General features: G+C 40.0%; 2 protein-coding genes across 4 annotated transcripts in view; both read left to right on the forward strand.

The window, feature by feature from the left end:
- The first annotated feature begins 9 nt into the window (after window positions 1-9).
- On the forward strand, window positions 10-2,861 carry LOC140564803 (sentrin-specific protease 6-like). The gene is made up of 9 exons (XM_072690457.1): window positions 10-172; window positions 261-374; window positions 456-551; window positions 1,252-1,424; window positions 1,644-1,702; window positions 1,785-1,831; window positions 2,074-2,142; window positions 2,249-2,399; window positions 2,597-2,861. Exons 4-9 carry the CDS (start codon window positions 1,310-1,312, stop codon window positions 2,753-2,755), a joined length of 600 nt encoding a protein of 199 aa, XP_072546558.1. The 5' UTR covers window positions 10-172; window positions 261-374; window positions 456-551; window positions 1,252-1,309; the 3' UTR covers window positions 2,756-2,861.
- Window positions 2,862-4,419: 1,558 nt separating this feature from the next.
- Window positions 4,420-19,397, forward strand: part of myo6b (myosin VIb) — a 57,642-nt gene continuing 42,664 nt past the window's right edge. For all 3 annotated transcript variants that reach the window (XM_072689638.1, XM_072689636.1, XM_072689637.1), the window contains exons 1-10: window positions 4,420-4,517; window positions 11,747-11,888; window positions 13,425-13,494; window positions 13,579-13,652; window positions 14,458-14,587; window positions 14,679-14,784; window positions 15,026-15,081; window positions 15,186-15,283; window positions 16,322-16,486; window positions 17,875-17,955. In XM_072689638.1, the coding sequence (XP_072545739.1) occupies window positions 11,772-11,888; window positions 13,425-13,494; window positions 13,579-13,652; window positions 14,458-14,587; window positions 14,679-14,784; window positions 15,026-15,081; window positions 15,186-15,283; window positions 16,322-16,486; window positions 17,875-17,955 (897 nt within the window). In that variant the 5' untranslated portion in view covers window positions 4,420-4,517; window positions 11,747-11,771. The remainder of the gene's footprint in view (window positions 4,518-11,746; window positions 11,889-13,424; window positions 13,495-13,578; window positions 13,653-14,457; window positions 14,588-14,678; window positions 14,785-15,025; window positions 15,082-15,185; window positions 15,284-16,321; window positions 16,487-17,874; window positions 17,956-19,397) is intronic.

The raw sequence follows: 19,397 nt of genomic DNA on the forward strand, positions 1-19,397 counted from the left end.
TAGTAACTTTTCATGTTGCTGGCAACACCTGTAAAGAGAAACTATTGTTTTCCAGACTGGTTGTTTATCCACCTCCTCCAGCTAAAGGGGGCTTTTCCATTACTCAGGAAGACCTCAGTTGCCTTGATGAGGGAGAATTCCTTAATGATGTGATAGTGGATTTCTATTTGAAGTAAGTGCCATCTGTAGTCTTGGGCTTCTTGTGCCTACTTGCACATCTCAAGATGTTTTTGTTGTGTTGCAATGTGTTTGCATTTCAGATACTTAGTCTGTGAGAAGTTGGAGAAGAAGGATTCAAGTAGATGCCATGTGTTTAGCTCCTTCTTCTATAAGAGTCTCAGTCAGGAAGGTATTTTGGACACCACAGGTTCATCGTAAGTATGTGGAGCCTTAACTTGACAAGAATTCCTTATGACTTGTTACTCCCTACCTGAACCTTTTTTCCATGCTCTCAGTAGCCTTCAGGAGAGGAGGCATAACCGAGTGAAAACATGGACCAGGCATTTGGATCTTTTTGAGAAGGACTTCATTTTTGTTCCAATTAACCAGTCGTGAGTTCTATTTTTCTTTCATGTTTTCTTTATTCTTTCTTCCATACACATTGCCTTCCATATTCTCTATTTTAAGTGACCCACTAACACTCCAGCCATGGTCTCCTCCAAGCAACTGTCTAAAGATCTGAAAATTAATCAGTGCTCACAAGTCAGAAAGGATGGCTGTATATGACTGCCAAGAACCAGCATGAAAGTTAAGCAAAGTCAAGAGGGTGGTGCACTGTTCAACATACACACAGAGCAACTGTACATTATGATTTGCTGAAAATATTTTTACGTTTGGTCAACTACAGAGACTGTGTTTATTATTTATAATATTCTCTGTTCAAATCATAATGACAGTAATTTGGCCAAGGGTGCCCATTTTTTCGCCCAAGACTGTGGGTTTGGAGGTTTAGGCTGAAGACCTCATAACTTCATTCTGCTTGCAAATACCCTCTCAAAACATGGATTATATGGATCAGGCATGGTTGTTGGGAAGAAGCCCTGCACAAATTCAAATTGTTCCTGCCTCAACACATCTCATCCAACCCATAAGGTAATTATGCTGTTGGATAAGGTGTGAAACATGTAATGCCTGAAGCTGCAAAGAAGTGGGTTCCCAGGACTGGAGTTTAGAACCCCTGTTGTAGGAGGCAGATTTGCAACTGCTGGGCTAATTGTTGCTGTCAGCATAAACGCTCGTTTTTCCTCCCAGGGCTCACTGGTACTTGGCTGTCATCTGCTTCCCAGGCCACGTTTCGCTGTGCTCCACCATGGATCCTTTTGAAAACGAGGAGCGCATCTCCAGCCCGTCTCATCCTAATCCCATGTCACTCTTCTATAGACGGACAGAATCTGAGCAGCTCTCCAGATGGAGTGTATCCATAGGTAAATTTGGCAAAAATGGTTTTATAATTTGATACAGATTTTGAAGATAAAAATAAATAAATATACCCTGACTTTCCGGAGAATAAGAAAGCAGGAGGACTGTGTTCAAATAGAAGCTTGTTTGTGACCATAGTTTTTACAAGGTATTGCTGCTTAGATGGGTCTAGACACCGTTGCTCCCTGCTGTCCAGTCTTTACATGAGAGACTATGTTTTACAGGTGAGCTGGATAAAGGTTTTTGCTTTGTTTCAAATGATGACTCGGATGATGAAATTCAGGCAAGTTTATTTATTTTTTATTTTTTTGGAAACAGATTGTCTGGAAGAGATTAATAAGAACATTTTAAATAATTTTTTTTAGTGTGATTGCAGCATCAGCAGAAATGCCTTCAATATTTCTTCAGAACAGTAAGTATGTTAAGCATTTTAGAAGTGTTTTCTCTTTAATACGTTTATGGGGACGTGAAAGTGATGACGGAACCCAATCCTTACCTGTGTACCATTTTATATATAAAAGGATATATGTCCTGAACTGGCTTAAATCTGCTATTTTGTCATGTTGTAGACCTTTATAGCATATTATTTAATTTCCTTATGTGCAGTCATGATAAAGATCATTGATCACCATGAACAGTGTTTTGTGTTTATAGGCCTTGCATTCTCATTATGGACTCACTCGGCTGCTATTCCAAACCAACGGTGGTGAAAATACTTCAAGAGTAAGTCTTTTTTTTGCAAGTGTAGCGGGTAACTTTAACTGGCATATTGAAATCATTTGCTGTCTGTGTCTCTGCTACTCTTGTCTGTATATATTATGAATTCAAGGTACTTGGAGATGGAATGGTGGGTAAAAAAGGGCACCTGGCAGAGTTTTGGGAAAGGAGCTATGAATGGCTACACTCTGCAGGTCCCACAGCAGGATAATCACACTGATTGTGGGGTCTACCTTCTACAGTATGTTGAGAGCCTCATCATGGTAAGTCTGAAATGTGTTTTAATCCAGTTAGTCCTCAGTGAGAACCCTGCTAGTGATCTATGGTGTAAAAATGTTTGGTTTGTTTGTTTAAATCATGACACAGAATAATGCTCTAGTTTCAATCAAAGTAATTCGATTGAATGTGTCATTTATGCTTGAATTTTAGTTGATGGGAGAATTTGTGCTGATATTTCCAGAACCCACCACAACTTATACATCCTGCAGTGGATCTGAGTGAGTGGTTTCCTCAAAAGCTGGTGAAGAAGAAGCGGGAGAAAATCAAAAAGCTCATTTCCCAACTCCACCGTCAGCAACAGCTTGATTTAGGAGACAGATTGCCTCCTACAGGTCGTTGACTGTTAATGCAGTGTTCAGCCTTTTTCATTTTTTAAAATGAAAATCAAATAAGCATTATGACCAAATCGTGTTTTGCTTATTCATTTTTGATGAGAAATTACTGTTTTGTGAGATGATCTAAATGATCAAAGTATTTAATTTAATTTAATTTAATTAAAATGTTCACGCTCCTCTGTTTCCCCTTCCATGTTTAATCCATTGTTGTTGTTTTTTCTTATCGTGCTTTGCAAGAGAATGCTTTGGAGATAATAAGACCAAGTGGACCATGCACTTACTGAGTCTGTCTTTAATCAATTATTTGTCCAGGTCCCTGTAGCATTGCCCATCTGCTCTGTAAGTAGATCAACATATGGAATGTGCTGTAACTTAAGCCTAATGCTTTGGTCAGGAATAGCAGTCTCTAGCAGGCCAAATTTTGGTAATGCAGTGATGCAGGTTTTTGAAGAGTGTAGTTTGAAATGTTTAAAATGTTTTGGTGGTTGTGGTTAATAGAGGTTCTCAACCTCTGGGACGTGTCTCAAGCCAGCCATTTGACATCTGCTGTGAGGTGATGAATTATAAATGCTCCTGTGTTGGAATATGTAGAACCATTCAGGCAGAAATTTTGGTGGATTTCACAAGAAAATAGACTCACAAGAAAAAACTTAAAGGCTGTTTCAACTATGTATTACTTGACATATCAACCTTAACTTTTCAGTTCAAAGTATTTTGGGATAGTTCTGTTGGTCCATTCATTATAAATTGACATACTGTATAATGTAAAATAATAATGAAAATGTGATGTACTTACAAATACACGGTTATCACAGCTCTAAAACGGTGTTAAGTCATTAGCGGTCACGTAATTGGGGCCGGGGTCATTTGTAAATGGAGTGGGTTTTATTATTATGTATATTTATATATTTTTGATAGGTAATGCAGTGCATAAATACATGTGTGGTAAACCTGTTGTCCTCAGGGCCACACCTATTATTGATCAACTATATTTAAGAGTGAAATGAGAGTTGTGAGGTGGGCCAAGTTTGTGCTTCATAACAACACAGCCTGACACAAATACACAGAAGTGTTTTGGCACGGCCGATCATGAAACCAAGCTACAATGTAAACATTTTGTTGACCATTTTGGTCATCCCACCTTTGCGCAGAAACCTAATACACCTGAAAATGCCAGCCTATATCAGGTGTCCTAATTAGATTTACAAACGGAGTTGGCTTTCAATAGGGTGTAAGGTTTCTTCTTCAGGAATACTTTTAAAAGTTTTAAATTGCAAGCCTTTTAAAAATGAATGAGACTCAAATTTGCATTTGCGGCACACAAATGTACAAACACGGTACTGATTCCAGCTTTATCCTTTTTTCTTTTCAGTCAGTGGATCAATGCATTACTAAAGATGTTAATTAAAGCTGATAGTCTTGCATCATAGATTACAGCCTTTAGATGATAGTGGATTGATGTGTGTTTCTAGAAATTTATATTTTTCTTCGATTTGAGACTGGGGACTGCTGTCCAGTGGTGGTCTACTCGTCCACAGCTACAGTGAGTAGAAGTGTTCATGCAGTTCACTGTAGACACTGTAGTCTGTAGTTCAGTCGACAGCTGCTGGAGCAGCTCTATTATCGCTGACGTCACCGGCACTTCTCTGTACTCCAGTCCAAAGCCGGAGCAGCGAGAGGAAGAGAGCCTGCGGAGAGCCTGCGGAGAGCCGCACACCGCCTAGAACCGCACACCCGCACCAGTCTGCTGAAGGACGGACTCGCACGGTGAGTAGGTCCCGTGTACGCGTGGTTGTCTCGTCTGTTCTTGTAGCCCAACTTGAGAGTCTACAGGCTAGCTAACGCTGCAGTGGCTTAAGCTCTCGGCTGTGTGAGCCCGGACTAACAGTGTAACTGTTGCCTGTGTGCTGGATTCATACCGGGGGTTTACAGTTGTACAGCTGGCCTTTCTACAGCGCGCTTTTTACGCGGCCTGTTGGACCTGGTCGAGTTGTGAAAGCCTTTGGAAACTTTAGCGGGTTCGTGTTTTAATAGGAGAAGCAGTGGAAGAGGGGCGAGCTGGAGCTGGAGCTGGGTCCTGGAGCAGGCGCCTACCTAAAAACACGAGCGCTCCGCGGAGCAGTGCAGGAGGGCTGCAGCGGGATGTAGCTGCGGAAACTGGCCCCGTGGTCGCTGTGCTGAACCGTGGGAGTCAGTAGTGCTCCGACATTAGACTGGTCCTGGCTCCAGACTAGTGGAAACTCGCTGGTCGCTAAAGGAATAAATGCAGTCAGCAAGACGCCGGACTCTAACGTCTGACAGACGTTAAATTATAGTTGAAAATACAACTCTGGTTAACGTCGAAACCCAACGTTTTGCAGACGTTGACTTTTAGAGGACAGTGAAAATCTGGTTGACGTCAAAACCCAACATTGTATAGACGTTAAATATTAGTAGAAAATGAAAAACTGGGTATACTTCAAAACCCAACTGTGTATAGATGTTAAATATATTAATAGAAAATGAAAATTGGCTTTACTTTAAAACCCAACATTGTATAGACGTTGAATATTAGTAGAAAATGAAAAACTGGGTTTACTTCAAACCCCAACTTTGTATCGACGTTAAAGTTTAGTAGACAAAGAAAATTGGCTTTACTTTAAAACCCAACATTGTATAGACGTTGAATATTAGTAGAAAATTAAAATTGGGTTTACTTCAAAGCCCAACTTTGTATAGACGGTGAATTTTAGGTCACAGTGAAAGTCTGATTCATGTCAAAAACCAACATTTGGCTGGTGTTTAGTTTAGCCTGGAAATCAACCACCCAAAACCACCATTGGGTTGACGTCAAGCTGCAACATTAGCCAGATGTTGAATTTTGGTTACTTAAAGTAGTTAAAGGAATAAATGCAGTCAGCAAGACGCTGGACTCTAACATCTGACAGACATTAAATTATAGTTAAAAATGAAATTCTGGTTAACATCGAAACCCAACGTTGTGCAGATGTTGTACTTTAGTTGACAGTGAAAATCTGGTTGACTTCAAAACCCAACATTTTAGAGACGTTTATTTGTTTTTTAAATAAAAAATAGTGTTGACATCAAAAAACATTTTGGAGATGTTGAATATTAGTAGAAAACGATAATTGGGTTTACTTCAAACCCAACATTGTATAGACGTTGAATATTAGGTTACAGTGAAAATCTGGTTCATGTCAAAATCCAACATTTTGCAGGTGTTTAGTTTTGCCTGGAAAAATCACATATCCACCCAAAACCAGCACTGGATTGACGTCAAGCTGCAACGTTAGACAGACGTTGAATTTGGGTCCCTTAAAATGACCATGTACATATCAATGTTTAACAACGTTAGAATTGCACACTGCGCATATGAACTTTGTGATGTTTAGCAGAAATTGAGTTTCTGGTCACAATTCCTCCGAGTTAAGTGCTGGCATTGTGGAAATATCAACGTCAGCCATCATCACTATTCTACGTCATTTCCATGTTGGCACTAGACGTTGTCCTGATGTTGCAACCTACATTCAACCAGATAACAATGTTGGTGGCCTGCTGGGTGCTAATGTTGACTGCAGTCCGAAAACAAAAGTATTGTGTCTGTAAGTGGCACTCCAGGACGAGCGGCCATGCTCGCTAAACTGACTGCATTTACATTGTGCAAGTGCTGGTAGTGTGTGTAGTGTAGTTCTTATAGACTACACACAGTTCTGTATAGCTGCTTTCACATATCACATCTGAGTCTAGCAAACTGTGGCTAAAGTCGCTGAAGCCGTTTACGTTTGTCTGCTAGGGAGGCATTAAATGGTGCTGAAAGTTGTATGGACTCGGCATCCTGTTAGTCGGGTCTACGTCTCACAATGCATTTCCCATCTCTCCCTCCCGGCTGTGTAGGGAGCAGGAAATAAGGGGGGTGTGTGTGTGTGTGTGTGTGTGTGTGTGTGTGTGTGTGTGTGGTGGAGGGGCTAGAGGCTTTATATGTGTTACAGGAAACTCCCTTCTGCCCTTTGACCCCAGGCTGTTTCCATGGGTAACCACTGGTACTGTCTCCGTCGCTGAACGCTCAGGTTGTTTTCCAGTTCCTGATGACCACGAGTCTCTGGCCACGAACCTTAACTGGACACTGGTGGACATCTCACCTCAGTTTGGATTAGGAGATGCTTACAGGATTTATTTGCTTAAGCATAAGTAACCCATATGTGACTCCAGGGTCCTCTGCACAAAGCCAGCGTGAGCTGTCGGACATGACTTCGGCTGTTTAGTGACTGGTTCTTTAGTTGTGATTGTAGGGCTGGATGATATTGATAAAATTCAATGATTTTTTTTTTTTCTCCAAATAAATCAGGGTAGCAGTTGAAGTTGATATATTTAGTTATTGAAAAAAACTACTGTTCAGAAAGAACATTTTTATTAATCTGATTTAGTTAAGTACACAATTAAGTACATTAGCTCTCGCATTAAGCACATTATTGCTAGTTACAATGAAATTCAGTAGTATTGGATGAGTAGGAGTGTTAGTATTGTATATTGGATTTTAGTAGTGTTGCACCGATACTGTATTGGTATCAACGCTGATACTAGCACCTACCGCATTGTATCGGCAGTAGAGAGCACTGATACCATGAAGCTTACTGATATCCTACTAATTTTTTGTGTGCATACATTATGAAACCGTTTAAACAACCAGTAAAAGACAGTCATAAATAGTCATTACCTACTAGCAGAGCTTTTAACTCTTTTTAAACTTTTTGTTTCCATGGGGTCTTTTGGTTCTGAAGCTGTTAGGATTATGCTTCCCTACTTCCCTACTTACGTATTACTGCACATTGGCGTAGGGGTGGCTTATTATGTCTTATTTGGGATAATATATAAAAAAGTGTAAAAAAGTCTATAAAAAGTGGAACACTACAAATATCAGGATTTATAGCCATGTATCGAGTATTGAAGTAAAAAAAACACGAGCTGGTCTCACTACTCCAGTATGGGCAGATACTTGAAATCTGGTATTGGAAAGGAAAAAGTGGTATCAGTACATCCCTAGTTTTTAGCTTTCAATATAAGCCTGGGAAGCACTTTAATTTTTGAGTTTATTCATTTTAATACATCCCTCCAACCGTTTCCTCTTTTCCTCAGAATCAGGAAGGAAAAGCACTTTTCCTATCAGGCTATTTTAGGCTAATGTATTAGTTTGTGGCATCTTGTACTTTAATGCACAATGCTCTAATAAACTGAACATAGAAAATGGAAAATTCAATGAAGGCAGTTTTTAAAAATTTGTTCTGTATCTAAAAATGTCAGATAATTCATTACACCATTCATAACAACCATATGCTACCACAGACTATGTATTTTGGCTAGCACCATGAGATTGCTTCACTTTCTTAGTAAGAGTCCAGGACTAATAACCTTGTTCCCCTTCATCTCTGTTTAAAACATAAAATTTGACTGAAAATGTGTGATGCAGTAGTGTTGTTTCTAAATGATCCGCAATCCTAATGTTGTGGCTACAAGCTCTTACGGTGGGACAAAATCTTCAGCTCACTGAGTAAGAGGGGTGTATTATAGCTCAGACAGAGGCTGAATATAGAGCTGAAAGTTAGTCTTAATCACTCAGTCAGTGGCCAGCTCCAGCTCCCCTTGACCTTGACTTCAGTGTAATTACCCAGTAGTAGTTAGTACCCAGGGTTAGGGTATTGCTGTCTCTTCATACCAGTCAGAGTGTACATTAAACAGTGACACTCCCTTTAATCGACTTATTGAAGATGAACCTTAATCTAGGTTTCTGTGGAACAAACAACATGATGTTGTTCTTTTCTCAGACATTTCAGACAGAACTATTATATTTAAAGCGACAGTCTGTAAGTCTTTGGGATTTAGAGACCTCTTTGGTGAGAATGTGTAGGTGAAGAGTACATTGTGGTCTCCTTCCAGGGTGGAGGAATCTAAACATTGCATGTTTACATTTAATCAGTTTCTGTGGGTGAATGAGCAGATGAAGACTGAGGCTGTGCATGTGTTGTAAGTACGTAAAGACGTGACGTGGCCAGGAAAACTCCCACAAAAACCTACCAGACCAATCTTTTTAAAAAATGAACGTATTAGACTTTTGCAGGGATGGTTGCACAGCACACTGATATCATTTATTACACTATTTTCACCCTTCCCCCTCAGAAAGCCTACTGCTTTCTATTCAAAATAAAAAAAAATCTTAAGGACTGCTGCTTTAAACTAATGTAATAGGCCTTGAGGACAGCCACCCACTGCCACCTATAATTTACCTCAGCTATGTGGTTAAGTACAGTGGCTGTCCTTCACTACTACAACACTCAGTCATCCTATTAATCACAGTTCTTATTTTGAGAGCAGATGAATAGGTTAACCACTGTGCTCGTTTAAGGAAATATGATTAAGTAATGTAATCTTGCATATTTGATAACCTTCCTGGTTGTAGTTCACTTTCATTTGAACTTGTTTGTGAAATGAAAGCATTATGGGTAGCTCTAGTAAACTCAATCCACATTTCCAGAAATGAAACGTGCTGCTTATTAGCACATATAAAGGCTAGGCTGTCTGTCTTTCCAACAGTTGTATCTTGGCATATAGAATTATGGTGGTTTAGTTGGTTTTCACCCTACCAGCTTAAAAAGGAGATTCACTCCAACTTGTTTCAGAAATTCAAGTTAGCCAGATTCAAAACATCAAATGCAAAATACAAAAAATGTATGTCTTGCCATATTTTAAGCTATAATTCCTCCACTATAACAAACATAATGATATTTTATTGTTGCAGTAAATTGACTGTGTGGAAATAGACTTCACTATGTACAAAGCGGGCAGAAATGCAAAAGCTAGCAAAGCTCATCTCTTCATGATGCACCACAGTCTATTCTTAGCTTGAGACCAAGACAGAACATTGCATGAGGACTTTCAACAGTGACTAAGCATAGGAACTGATTCTGGCTTCTGCTGGAAGGGTAATCCTCTTTCGCTGGATGGTAGGTGAGCTTTGAACCTGACTTGTCTTGAGAGTTCTGTCAAACACCTGCTTACATAGAGGGCTAATCCTAGAACCCACGTGTAATTGTCTAATTCATTGAATGCGCACATCTGATATTTTATATGTAGTGCAGTGCAGAGTTGTGAGGGTTTTTTCCTTAACCTGACTCTTCACTGTGGCTCTGTAGGTGTATTCAAGCTAGTGCAATTACCATGACTCAATATGAAAATAATACCACTGTTTAAGAGAGGCTGGGCTGTTTAGACATGTGTGATTCAGTATGGTGTGGTGTTTATGCCCAGTACTATTAAATGTGGTGTATATGTGTAAGTGAATCACATGTGTCAGTGAGCTAAATATCTCATAGCTCAATAATAGGATGTGGGACTGCTTCAGGGTCAACCATAAACCTTTTCAGGGTGACAGTGGTGTGCATATTCGTATTTATTTATTTATTTATTTATTTATTTAGTCTTTTTACCAATTATTTTGTCCCAGAAACTAACTAGAAGCACCCCAATCAAATTATGCCTCAAATGCTGACAAGAAACATTGAGTAGTGCATGCTTTCTACCACAAGCTTTCTTTAAAGCATAGAACAGCTCAACATGCTTGGAGGAGAACGCTAATTCTCAGTTAGTACATCAGCGAACAGACACCCACACGGGCTAGCATCACTCCAAGTGATACAGAAAAAGTGGTGGGTATCCTACACACTCAGAGAGACAAGGCCAGTTATTCTAGCATGGACGCCTGACTGTAGATGGTTGTTGAATCAGTAGGGATTAAATTTGGAGTCTCTCTGTGATTGGGCTAACACTTCGACAGTTGCTCCACCCAGGAGCCCTGTGTACATCATATTAAGGCATACTTGTCTTAACAGTCAAGGTTATAAAAACAGCAAAAACAGGCCTTGAGGGCAATTTCATAGTGTACATATTTTGTACTCTTACTGTTAAAATGTGCCACAGGGGACCACAAAAGTCACATGAAAATGCAACACTGCAGGATTGTAGACCATTTCGTCTCTGTTGTTGTTATTTATCAGTTAATAAGGTTTGGATACGGCTTTTTTGCACTCCTTAAGGTAAAAATACTAATTTCTATAACTTCTTTTACTTTTTCAACCTGAACTTTTGATTATTCACACAAGTATATTTTCATTAAATCAGAAACTGCCAGTTTTTTTTATTTTTCAGTTTTTTTTTTGTTTTTTTGTTTTTTGGATACCTCAGTGTTTTGCTGAGGTATCCACTGGAAACCTTTTATGGTATTCCATTCCAAACCTTTTTGTCATTGCGAATTCTGCAAAAACGCAAGTGAGGCTCTGGCACCGGGCACAGATACAGTTCATGCTGAGCAGACAATGAGGTTATTTAGCACGCTGGGTGAAGCGGTGCCTGAAAAATTGATAATTGCACCATGAGAATCTCTAAGGACTTGGCCAGAGCTAGCAGCACCAACAATTAGACGGATGTGTACCAAGGGAACAGTTGTCCTGCATTGAATTGGGAGCATTGATCAACCTGGCTTTGGTTGCTCACCACACATCTGGGACAGGGAGCATCTCACTCCCCTGTGCCTAATGGATTATTACTGCAGGGGATTGTTTAGAAAAAGGCCTTTTAATTGCGTTCCCAGCAATAACGGCCCAAATTGTGCAGCCTGTAGTGCCTCGTCAAGTAGAGTTTGCAACACAGTGTTCGAAATTACAAACCTTTTTGACCCTGCTGTACCAGAACGCTCTGCAGATGTGGCCGAGAGTTCTGGTTTGCTGTTCAGAGGAATATTACTTTATTACTGGTGTTCTTGGTCCTCATGTGTTCTCTGTTTTGGTTTTATTACACCTGTGTACTTGGATGAATAGGGATGAATCTCTTTGTATCAGTGCAATTGCATTTATGCTTATTCCATTGGCTGTGTGGATCATATGTGTAACATTTTACGCAACACACAAACATGGTCATTTACTGTCTTTTGTCTACTCTGTGATTTGTAGAGCTGCTTTGTAGCTGCGGTGTGCGATGGATGATGGGAAGCCTGTGTGGGCGCCCCACCCGACTGATGGGTTCCAACTGGGCATGATAGTGGACATCGGGGCTGACACACTCACTATTGAACCGCTCAATCACAGGGGCAAGGTATGTCACCATGGAGGACCCTGCAGAAAGACCTGACTCTTCTTCTTCATATATGTTCATCAATATACATCTAATAGAGCATTAAATGTCATTTGAATGTAGTTGTTTAAGCTTTATTACAGATTGTTTCACTTCATATTCTGTATACTGTATTGATTTGGTTTACGGTGTATAGTAGCAAGGTTTGGGCACAGCTGGCTCATAGTTCTGTTACTGTGAACCAACGGAGTACAAGATGACCTGATTTTCCTTTTGAAGATCAGTTCATAACAGATTTTTTTTTTTACCAGGGCTTCCCAAATGTGCCGAACTGTATTTATGGGGCATCGTGAGATTGTGATGACCACACTGTTCACATATGGCTTTATCGCATTTCATTTAAGGAAGTCTCCAGTTATCTAAAAGCATAATAAGCCAAATGTGCGAACCCATGTATGTAAAGCAGGCTTGTGCTGTCGAAGGGTGTCGCTTGCAGAGGTGGTTAATAAGTAATGACTCCTACCTGTCGCAGGTGTGCTGATCATGTTACGCTCAGGTCGAGTTCATTAGAAGAATAAGCCACCTGGGTTTTACACACTCCTAAGAGAAACAGCAGGTTGTGAAGGCGTGTTTCAGTTGAAAAGTCAGCATGATATTTTCACTGACAAGAAAATACAGACACACAGTCCTCCCTCTTAGCTACTCCTAAAAATGGAATGAAGCAGTTTAAAGACCCTTCACAGTTACACATCTCTACAAACATGGTTCTTTTTGGAAGCAGATGTGGTTTTTCTATTGCATTACTCAAAGAATCTTTTGAATTATGACATTTTCTGGTTCTTAATTTGTAATTTGGAGATTTTGGGACTGGGATGATGGACTAGAGGACCTTAAAACCGAATACTACGATGAGAGAAGGTTACCTGTTGTTTTTGGAAAAAGAGCAGTCAGCCGCCTCCACTCCTGACCTCTATAAATAATGTACTGTTGTGATGAATGGCCACAGGTTGCTTGTGGAACATTGCGGAGTTGCTTGGAATCTGCACTCCACATTAATTAGCTTCTCACACGTTCATGGTTGTTGGACATGGGGCTTATTATGTGGAGATTAAACCATTGAATTTCCAAACAAAACATGTTTTTACATTTTCCTTAAAAATTAGGTTGTATGCAGTTGGCTGGTCCTCATTTGCATAAGCACTGCTGTTGTACAGCACTTTGTTGTTGTCATGCAAAAACCTTGTATCTACAAAATACAAGGCATTTTAGGAGAAACAGGGGAAAAATGTAACTATCAATGGAAGATTTTATTCCAAGAGAGAGAGACACATTTTGGAGCATTTCTATTGGTCCATTAACCATGCAATTTGGAACAACTGCCAGATTCAGACTGTGAGAAAAGTGGAAGTTGAAAAACTGCACAAACGGAAATACAAGTTTTGTAGTGTTGAATATTATTTGCTTGTTCAGTGTCTTAAAACGTAAGATGTTACTGATTGTCTTGATGGTTCCTGAGAATGTTTACAGAAATTGAAGTTGCTTTATTTGGATTTCCAGACATTTCTGGCTTCCATCAACCAAGTCTTCCCAGCTGAGGATGATGTCAACAAACATGTGGAGGACAACTGTAAGGTTCTTACTGATGCATCTGGGCTTCATAAAATAAGCATTTAATATACGTGAATCAAATGTGTCAAATTTCTTTTTATAGGTTCTCTTATGTACTTGAATGAAGCCACCCTTCTCAACAACGTCCGTGTGCGCTACAGCAAAGATCTAATCTATGTAAGTAAAATGTACTGTAAGTAAGGTTACTATTCCTTTAGAAGATCTAGATGATCTAGACGAATGAGCTTTATTGTCTATTGTAAACACACAGCAGTATTTAAGGGGAGTGGTACATGAGAGTGGCTAGAACGTAAACGCATCTGTGTGAATGGGCTGAGCCTCAGTCGACTGCTTTAACATGTACTGAATAAACATTTGCCTTGTTAAAATGGCAGCAAAGCTTTCTTGGGTGAAGAAGCCTGAGAGCTCTCGTTTAAAGACTGCCCACAGGTGAGGAGCTGATGGGCATGTTATTGCAGAAGGGGTTGGGCTCATTAGAATAGCTTCCCAGGGACGACAGGCCTGCTGTCAGTGTGCAGTCATCAGTGTGAGCTTGGAGCCTGCCGGTGGAGTGTGTTATGTTGAGTGCTGAGGCCCTGCCCTTCTGTGGCTGCCCCGTCTCAGATGACCTGGCTAATCCTGCCCAGACGCTATCGGGTTGCCCAGCGCTCTTAATTAGGTCCTGCGAGGTAGTGCTAAGCAGTGCAGCGTGGCTAACCCTGCAGCCTCAGGCCCAGAACAGCAGCAGGTGGAGAAGGGGGCTCATAACTACCACAGGTGGCTCTAATGGGCTTCTAAGGGAAGCTTTCCCAGCGACCACTAGAGGCTCCTCTACATTCCACAGTTGCATCATTAAGGCTTTAACAGGGCATAAAATGTCAGCTAGTCATTAGCTGTTCTTCCTCACCCCTACACTAAACTCAGTTTCCAGTAAACTCACTTCTCTTGCCACTCCTCACCAAGTTCTCTTTCTGTCTTCCAGACGTTTGTAGCCAACATCCTGATTGCTGTGAATCCCTACTATGACATCCCCAAACTCTACGCCCCTGAGACCATTAAAAGCTACCAGGGCCGGTCTTTAGGAACCCTCCCACCTCATGTTTATGCTATTGGTGAGTAGACAAGCTCAATAAAAAGGCACATTTTAAATGGTAAATTCTGTCATTGAAGCTTATTCTCACTCCTTATCATTCCATCTCTCAGCTGACAAGGCATATCGGGACATGAAAGTGCTGAAGATGAGCCAGTCTATCATTGTGTCTGGTGAATCCGGTGCTGGAAAAACAGAAAACACAAAGTTTGTACTCAGGTCAGAACGCTCAGTTTGTCCTTGTGTTTAAAATCGCACTATTGTAAGAATACTCTGGTAGTCGAAACAAAGCTGTGGTAAGATTATTAAGAAAAATCCAGCTGACTGAGGTCCTCCATATCTGTCCTTGTTGTACCAAACGAGAACAACACCACTACTCTTTTAAAGGTCACCGTGCTGCTTGGATGATGCCGTTTATGGTGTAATCATTTTGCAGTGGTGTTTTGTCTCTGCTTTCCAGATATTTAACCACCTCATATGGGACAGGCCAGGACATTGATGAGAGAATTGTTGAGGGTATGTTTAACGCTTCCTAAGACCTTTCTTAACTTCAGCCTCATCTGTATCCATTTTAAGCAAACGCTAGATTCATAACTCTCATATTGTATGTCTGATTGCAGCCAATCCACTACTCGAAGCCTTTGGGAACGCAAAGACCGTCAGAAACAACAACAGTAGCCGCTTTGGAAAATTTGTGGAAATTCATTTTAATGATAAGGTAAAAGTCATGTCTGGTTTATACACTGATCAGCCATAATATTCACACCACTGACAGTGCCATATACAGTGCCCTCTGTCAGGGAAGGGGGATATATAAGGCAACAAGTGAGCAGTCAGTTCTTGAAGTTGATGTGTCAAAAGCAGGAAAAATGAATACAGATACAATTAATTTTCCAATGGCTGAATTGGGGTGTTTCTGGTAGGCAGTGGTCAGTACCTAGCAAAAGCAAAGTGGTCCAAGAAAGGACAACTGCTGAATCGGTGACAGGGTCATTGGCACCTAAGACTAATTGAAGCAATCCAAGGATGCTAGCATCTTGGTGCCAGGTGCCACAGAATTGTACTGAATGGTCAGATGTGATGTCAGAAGGGTGAACCCATTCAGTATTAGGCAGGTGATATTTGGGTTTGTGATCATGTTCGGATCAGTTGGTTTTGGGCTGATATCAGAAAATGCTGAATCAGAAATCAGAGGGGGGTGGGGGTGAATTCAGTCCAGTTATGATACAAATATAACCTGTGTGTGATGTCCTTTCAGAAAGTCATTGTTAAATGAAAAGTAGCCAGTAAAGCTTGATTTGTAACCTTTTTATAAGTTTGGCTCCACCAGCAGGATTTGCTGTGGCTGATCTCTGATCAGTACAATCCCACCCATGGGATTCAAACATTCTCTGCAACAGTCAGCTTTAAGTCGACTGGCCCATCTAGTCTAGTCCCCCAGCATACATAGCCAAAAGATGTCAAATCCTGTCATCTGTGTAATCGCCATCTGCCATCAAATTTACAACGTGCTTATTTTGAACCCTGTAAACAAACATGGCAAATGTGGATTCTCCACATTATCTCTACGTCATCTGTAGAACAAAGTTGTTTACCGGTTGTTTTTCAAACAGACAGCCAGAACTCACTTGCAAAGGGTTAAAGAAGAGATCCTGGATCAGTGTGATCAGCATTGCTCCTTTATTACTACTGTGAACTGTATGAATATTACCTGTAACTGAAGTGTATGGTGTATGTATGTGTGTGTGTGATGCAGAATGCAGTGGTGGGAGGATTTGTCTCTCACTATCTGTTGGAGAAGTCTCGCATCTGCATGCAGGGCACAGATGAGCGCAATTATCACATCTTCTACCGGCTCTGCGCCGGTGCCTCCGAAGACATCAGGAACATGCTGCACCTGAACTCCCCGGACAGCTTCCGGGTCAGTTTACTGCTCCCTGCTCTCTCTCCCTCTTGTCTCTTTTGTCTCTCTCTGAGTAAAATGAAGTTTGAAATACAAAACATTTGGACAGGCCTGCTTGAAGGCTCTATTCAGCTGGGATAATTGGACTCCTTTGAGTTGGGGGGCCCACTGTTTGTCTGTATACAGTGATTAAGATTCTTTACTACAGAAAACAAACTGGTTCAGAGGACAATTCAAGCTCTAGAACAAGCACTGCAGAGCAGGGTGGTCACGTTTGTATATTTTGGGTCATTGTAATAGTGTTTGTGTGAGATTAATAACCTCCACATCTCTGATGTAAATGAACATGTCAGTTTTGTTTCCAGCACTAAATGTTGATACATAATTCAGCTGACAGTGAGATAAGTGCTAATCTTACAATGAACCCTGTTTATGGGATTAATTGGAACAGTATGAGTATAGCGCTAGAACATATGGTAAAATGACCTAAACGCAGTTCATTCAGTAGCTTTCTATGTTGTTTGTATCAGAGAAACTTTACAACTTCAACACGTCATAGTAAAAAGCATTGTGTCAAACAAGGAGAATTAGATTTTCACCAAAAACAGAACAGTTGATAACAAAAAAACTAAATTGACATTCTAAAAAATGAACAATTTTGAATTTGGGGACGTCTCTCATTGTTTTCATTGTGAGGCTTTGTAACATTTTTATAACAGTAATGTAAATGTAAATGTTGGGATTTCTTCACACTACTCGGTAATAAACTAAATATTTTTTAAAGCTGGTTTATGGTACAACACCAGAGTAAATTTAGGCAAAATATCTAAACAATTGTCTAAATCTTTTTATGGCCAAAATCATGTTTAAGTTTGCTTACTACTTATGTCAGTTTTACATTTGATCTCATATTAGTTTGTGATCCACTCTCCCCTGTATGTGATCATGTTCTGTATTGTAGGATTGTATTGTGGATATTTTGTATCCATGAAAACCTCTTTGTAAACATGTTTGAAGCTCATAGAGTGCAGGTCCTTATTTTTAGACCCTTGTTTCATTGTTGGTTGAGCTTTCACCCCCAACTCTCTGTCTTAGTTCTTATGCTGTATCATCAGATGCCAGTAGTACCACTAGATGGCATATTTGGGTCGTTCCTGTTCTTTATGTCTCTGAGTTCAGCCTGCTGTACTTAAATGTATTCAGTTAAAACCACACGACCTGAAGATCCAGGTTTAATGATTTTGATCGGCTGTGCTCATCAAAATCTGAAGTACTTATTCTGTAAAATGAATTTGCGAAACTTGAATGTAATCACAAATGCTTCATCCAGTATGAAACTCGTCTGACTTTGCCTTGTGAAATATTTCAGAGTTTGCTGATTGAAATCTCTCTGTGTTTTTATGTAGTATTTGAACCGAGGCTGCACCAAATACTTTGCCAGCAAGGACTCGGATAAGCAGATCATGCAAAACCGGAAGAGTTCTGAGGTATGAAGTGTTTGTAAACTTATCTCATGTCCATATCGTTAGGGATTTAGCTAGATAAGTTCATAAAGGGAGGTCTATAGATGCAAAAATGTACTATGACTGAACAATGGTTAAAATCTAAAATCCAAATTAAAGGAATAGTTTGGCAAATAATCAAATGAACATGATTAATTACTTATCCCACATACAGTCCATCAACCAAAACAGATTGAGTATCTGAAGATTGCATCTTTAGCTTAGAATCGGAGAAGCTAGGCTAACGTTGCTAACAAACACTGGACTTAGATGATCACCAATCTCATTGCTGTAGATGATTGGCCAAAATGTATCTCAACTCACTCCCAGATCTCTATTTGCTTTGCACAGACAAATCGATATGGTTTAGTGTACGGAGGCACAGTTTTTCAACGCTGACGATATCTTCAGAAAGTGATATATTGAAATCATAATAAATTACACCATAACATGTCAAAATATGCTTTCTGAATATATGTACTCCTCTACTAGGACATTTTATAATACAGGAACACATGTTTGCTCGAAATTTACAGAATAAATCAAATTGTTTTCCTCAAACAGAATCAATAACACTCTCATTTACCTCAGGATTTTGATAAATTGTGTAATTGTGAAATCCCAGCAGTGGTGAGTTATGGTTACATTTGAACCCCTCTCAGTGGAATTAGGCACTTATTGTTATCAGGGGCCATTAATATAAATCATCTTGCCTTCTCCCCACATAGATCATGGGAACTTAATTAGCACTAGTCTCTGCAGGGCTTACATTAACCACCCAGCTGCTTTTCTGGCATTTGGGACATGATTTATTTTCCTGTTGTTGGCTACATGCAGTCAGGTTCATAAGTATTTGGACAGTGACACAGTGTTTGGTCATTTTTCCGTGGAGAAATTAAGAAATCAAGATGTTAATAAAGTGCAGACTTTCCGGTGTAGTTCAAGTAGATTAACAAAAATATTATCTTAACCGGTTAAGAATTATAGGCATATTTTACATAGTCGCTGGCAAAGGGTCGCTGGCTAGTTTTTATAGCCTCAAAAGAAATTGCACAATTGACTGATAAGCTGTTTCATGGCCAGGTGTGACTCGTTCCCTCGTTATTTAATGACAAATTAAGGAGATAAAAGGTCTGGAGTTGATTCCAGGTATTGAATTTGCATTTGGTATCCATTAATAGAAAACTCTTCATTTACGGTCCAAAGAAATGTGGGTGCAAGGGAAAGAGACCATCATTTGGCTGAAGAAAAAAAAACAACCAAATTAACTTTAGAGAGCTTAAACTTTAAGAGTAATCTAATCAACAATTTGTTACATTAAAAAAGGAGTGAACTGGCGAGCTCAGCAGCCATAAGTAGATGAAAAGCACAATTCTTTCCTTAATGGAAAGTTAAGCCAAGAACAGTCATGAGACGATAGCTGTATC

The sequence above is a fragment of the Salminus brasiliensis genome, chromosome 10 (assembly GCF_030463535.1).
Source record: "Salminus brasiliensis chromosome 10, fSalBra1.hap2, whole genome shotgun sequence".
NCBI classification, from domain to species: domain Eukaryota; kingdom Metazoa; phylum Chordata; class Actinopteri; order Characiformes; family Bryconidae; genus Salminus; species Salminus brasiliensis.

What these genes read in the sequence shown, in the direction of transcription:
- LOC140564803 (XM_072690457.1), top strand. Translation starts at nt 1,310, where the DNA reads ATGGATCCTTTTGAAAACGAGGAGCGCATCTCCAGCCCGTCTCATCCT. An exon ending in CAGATGGAGTGTATCCATAG is followed by an intron (nt 1,425 to 1,643) that starts GTAAATTTGGCA and finishes TATGTTTTACAG; the next exon opens with GTGAGCTGGATAAAGGTTTT. An exon ending in TTCAATATTTCTTCAGAACA is followed by an intron (nt 1,832 to 2,073) that starts GTAAGTATGTTA and finishes TTGTGTTTATAG; the next exon opens with GCCTTGCATTCTCATTATGG.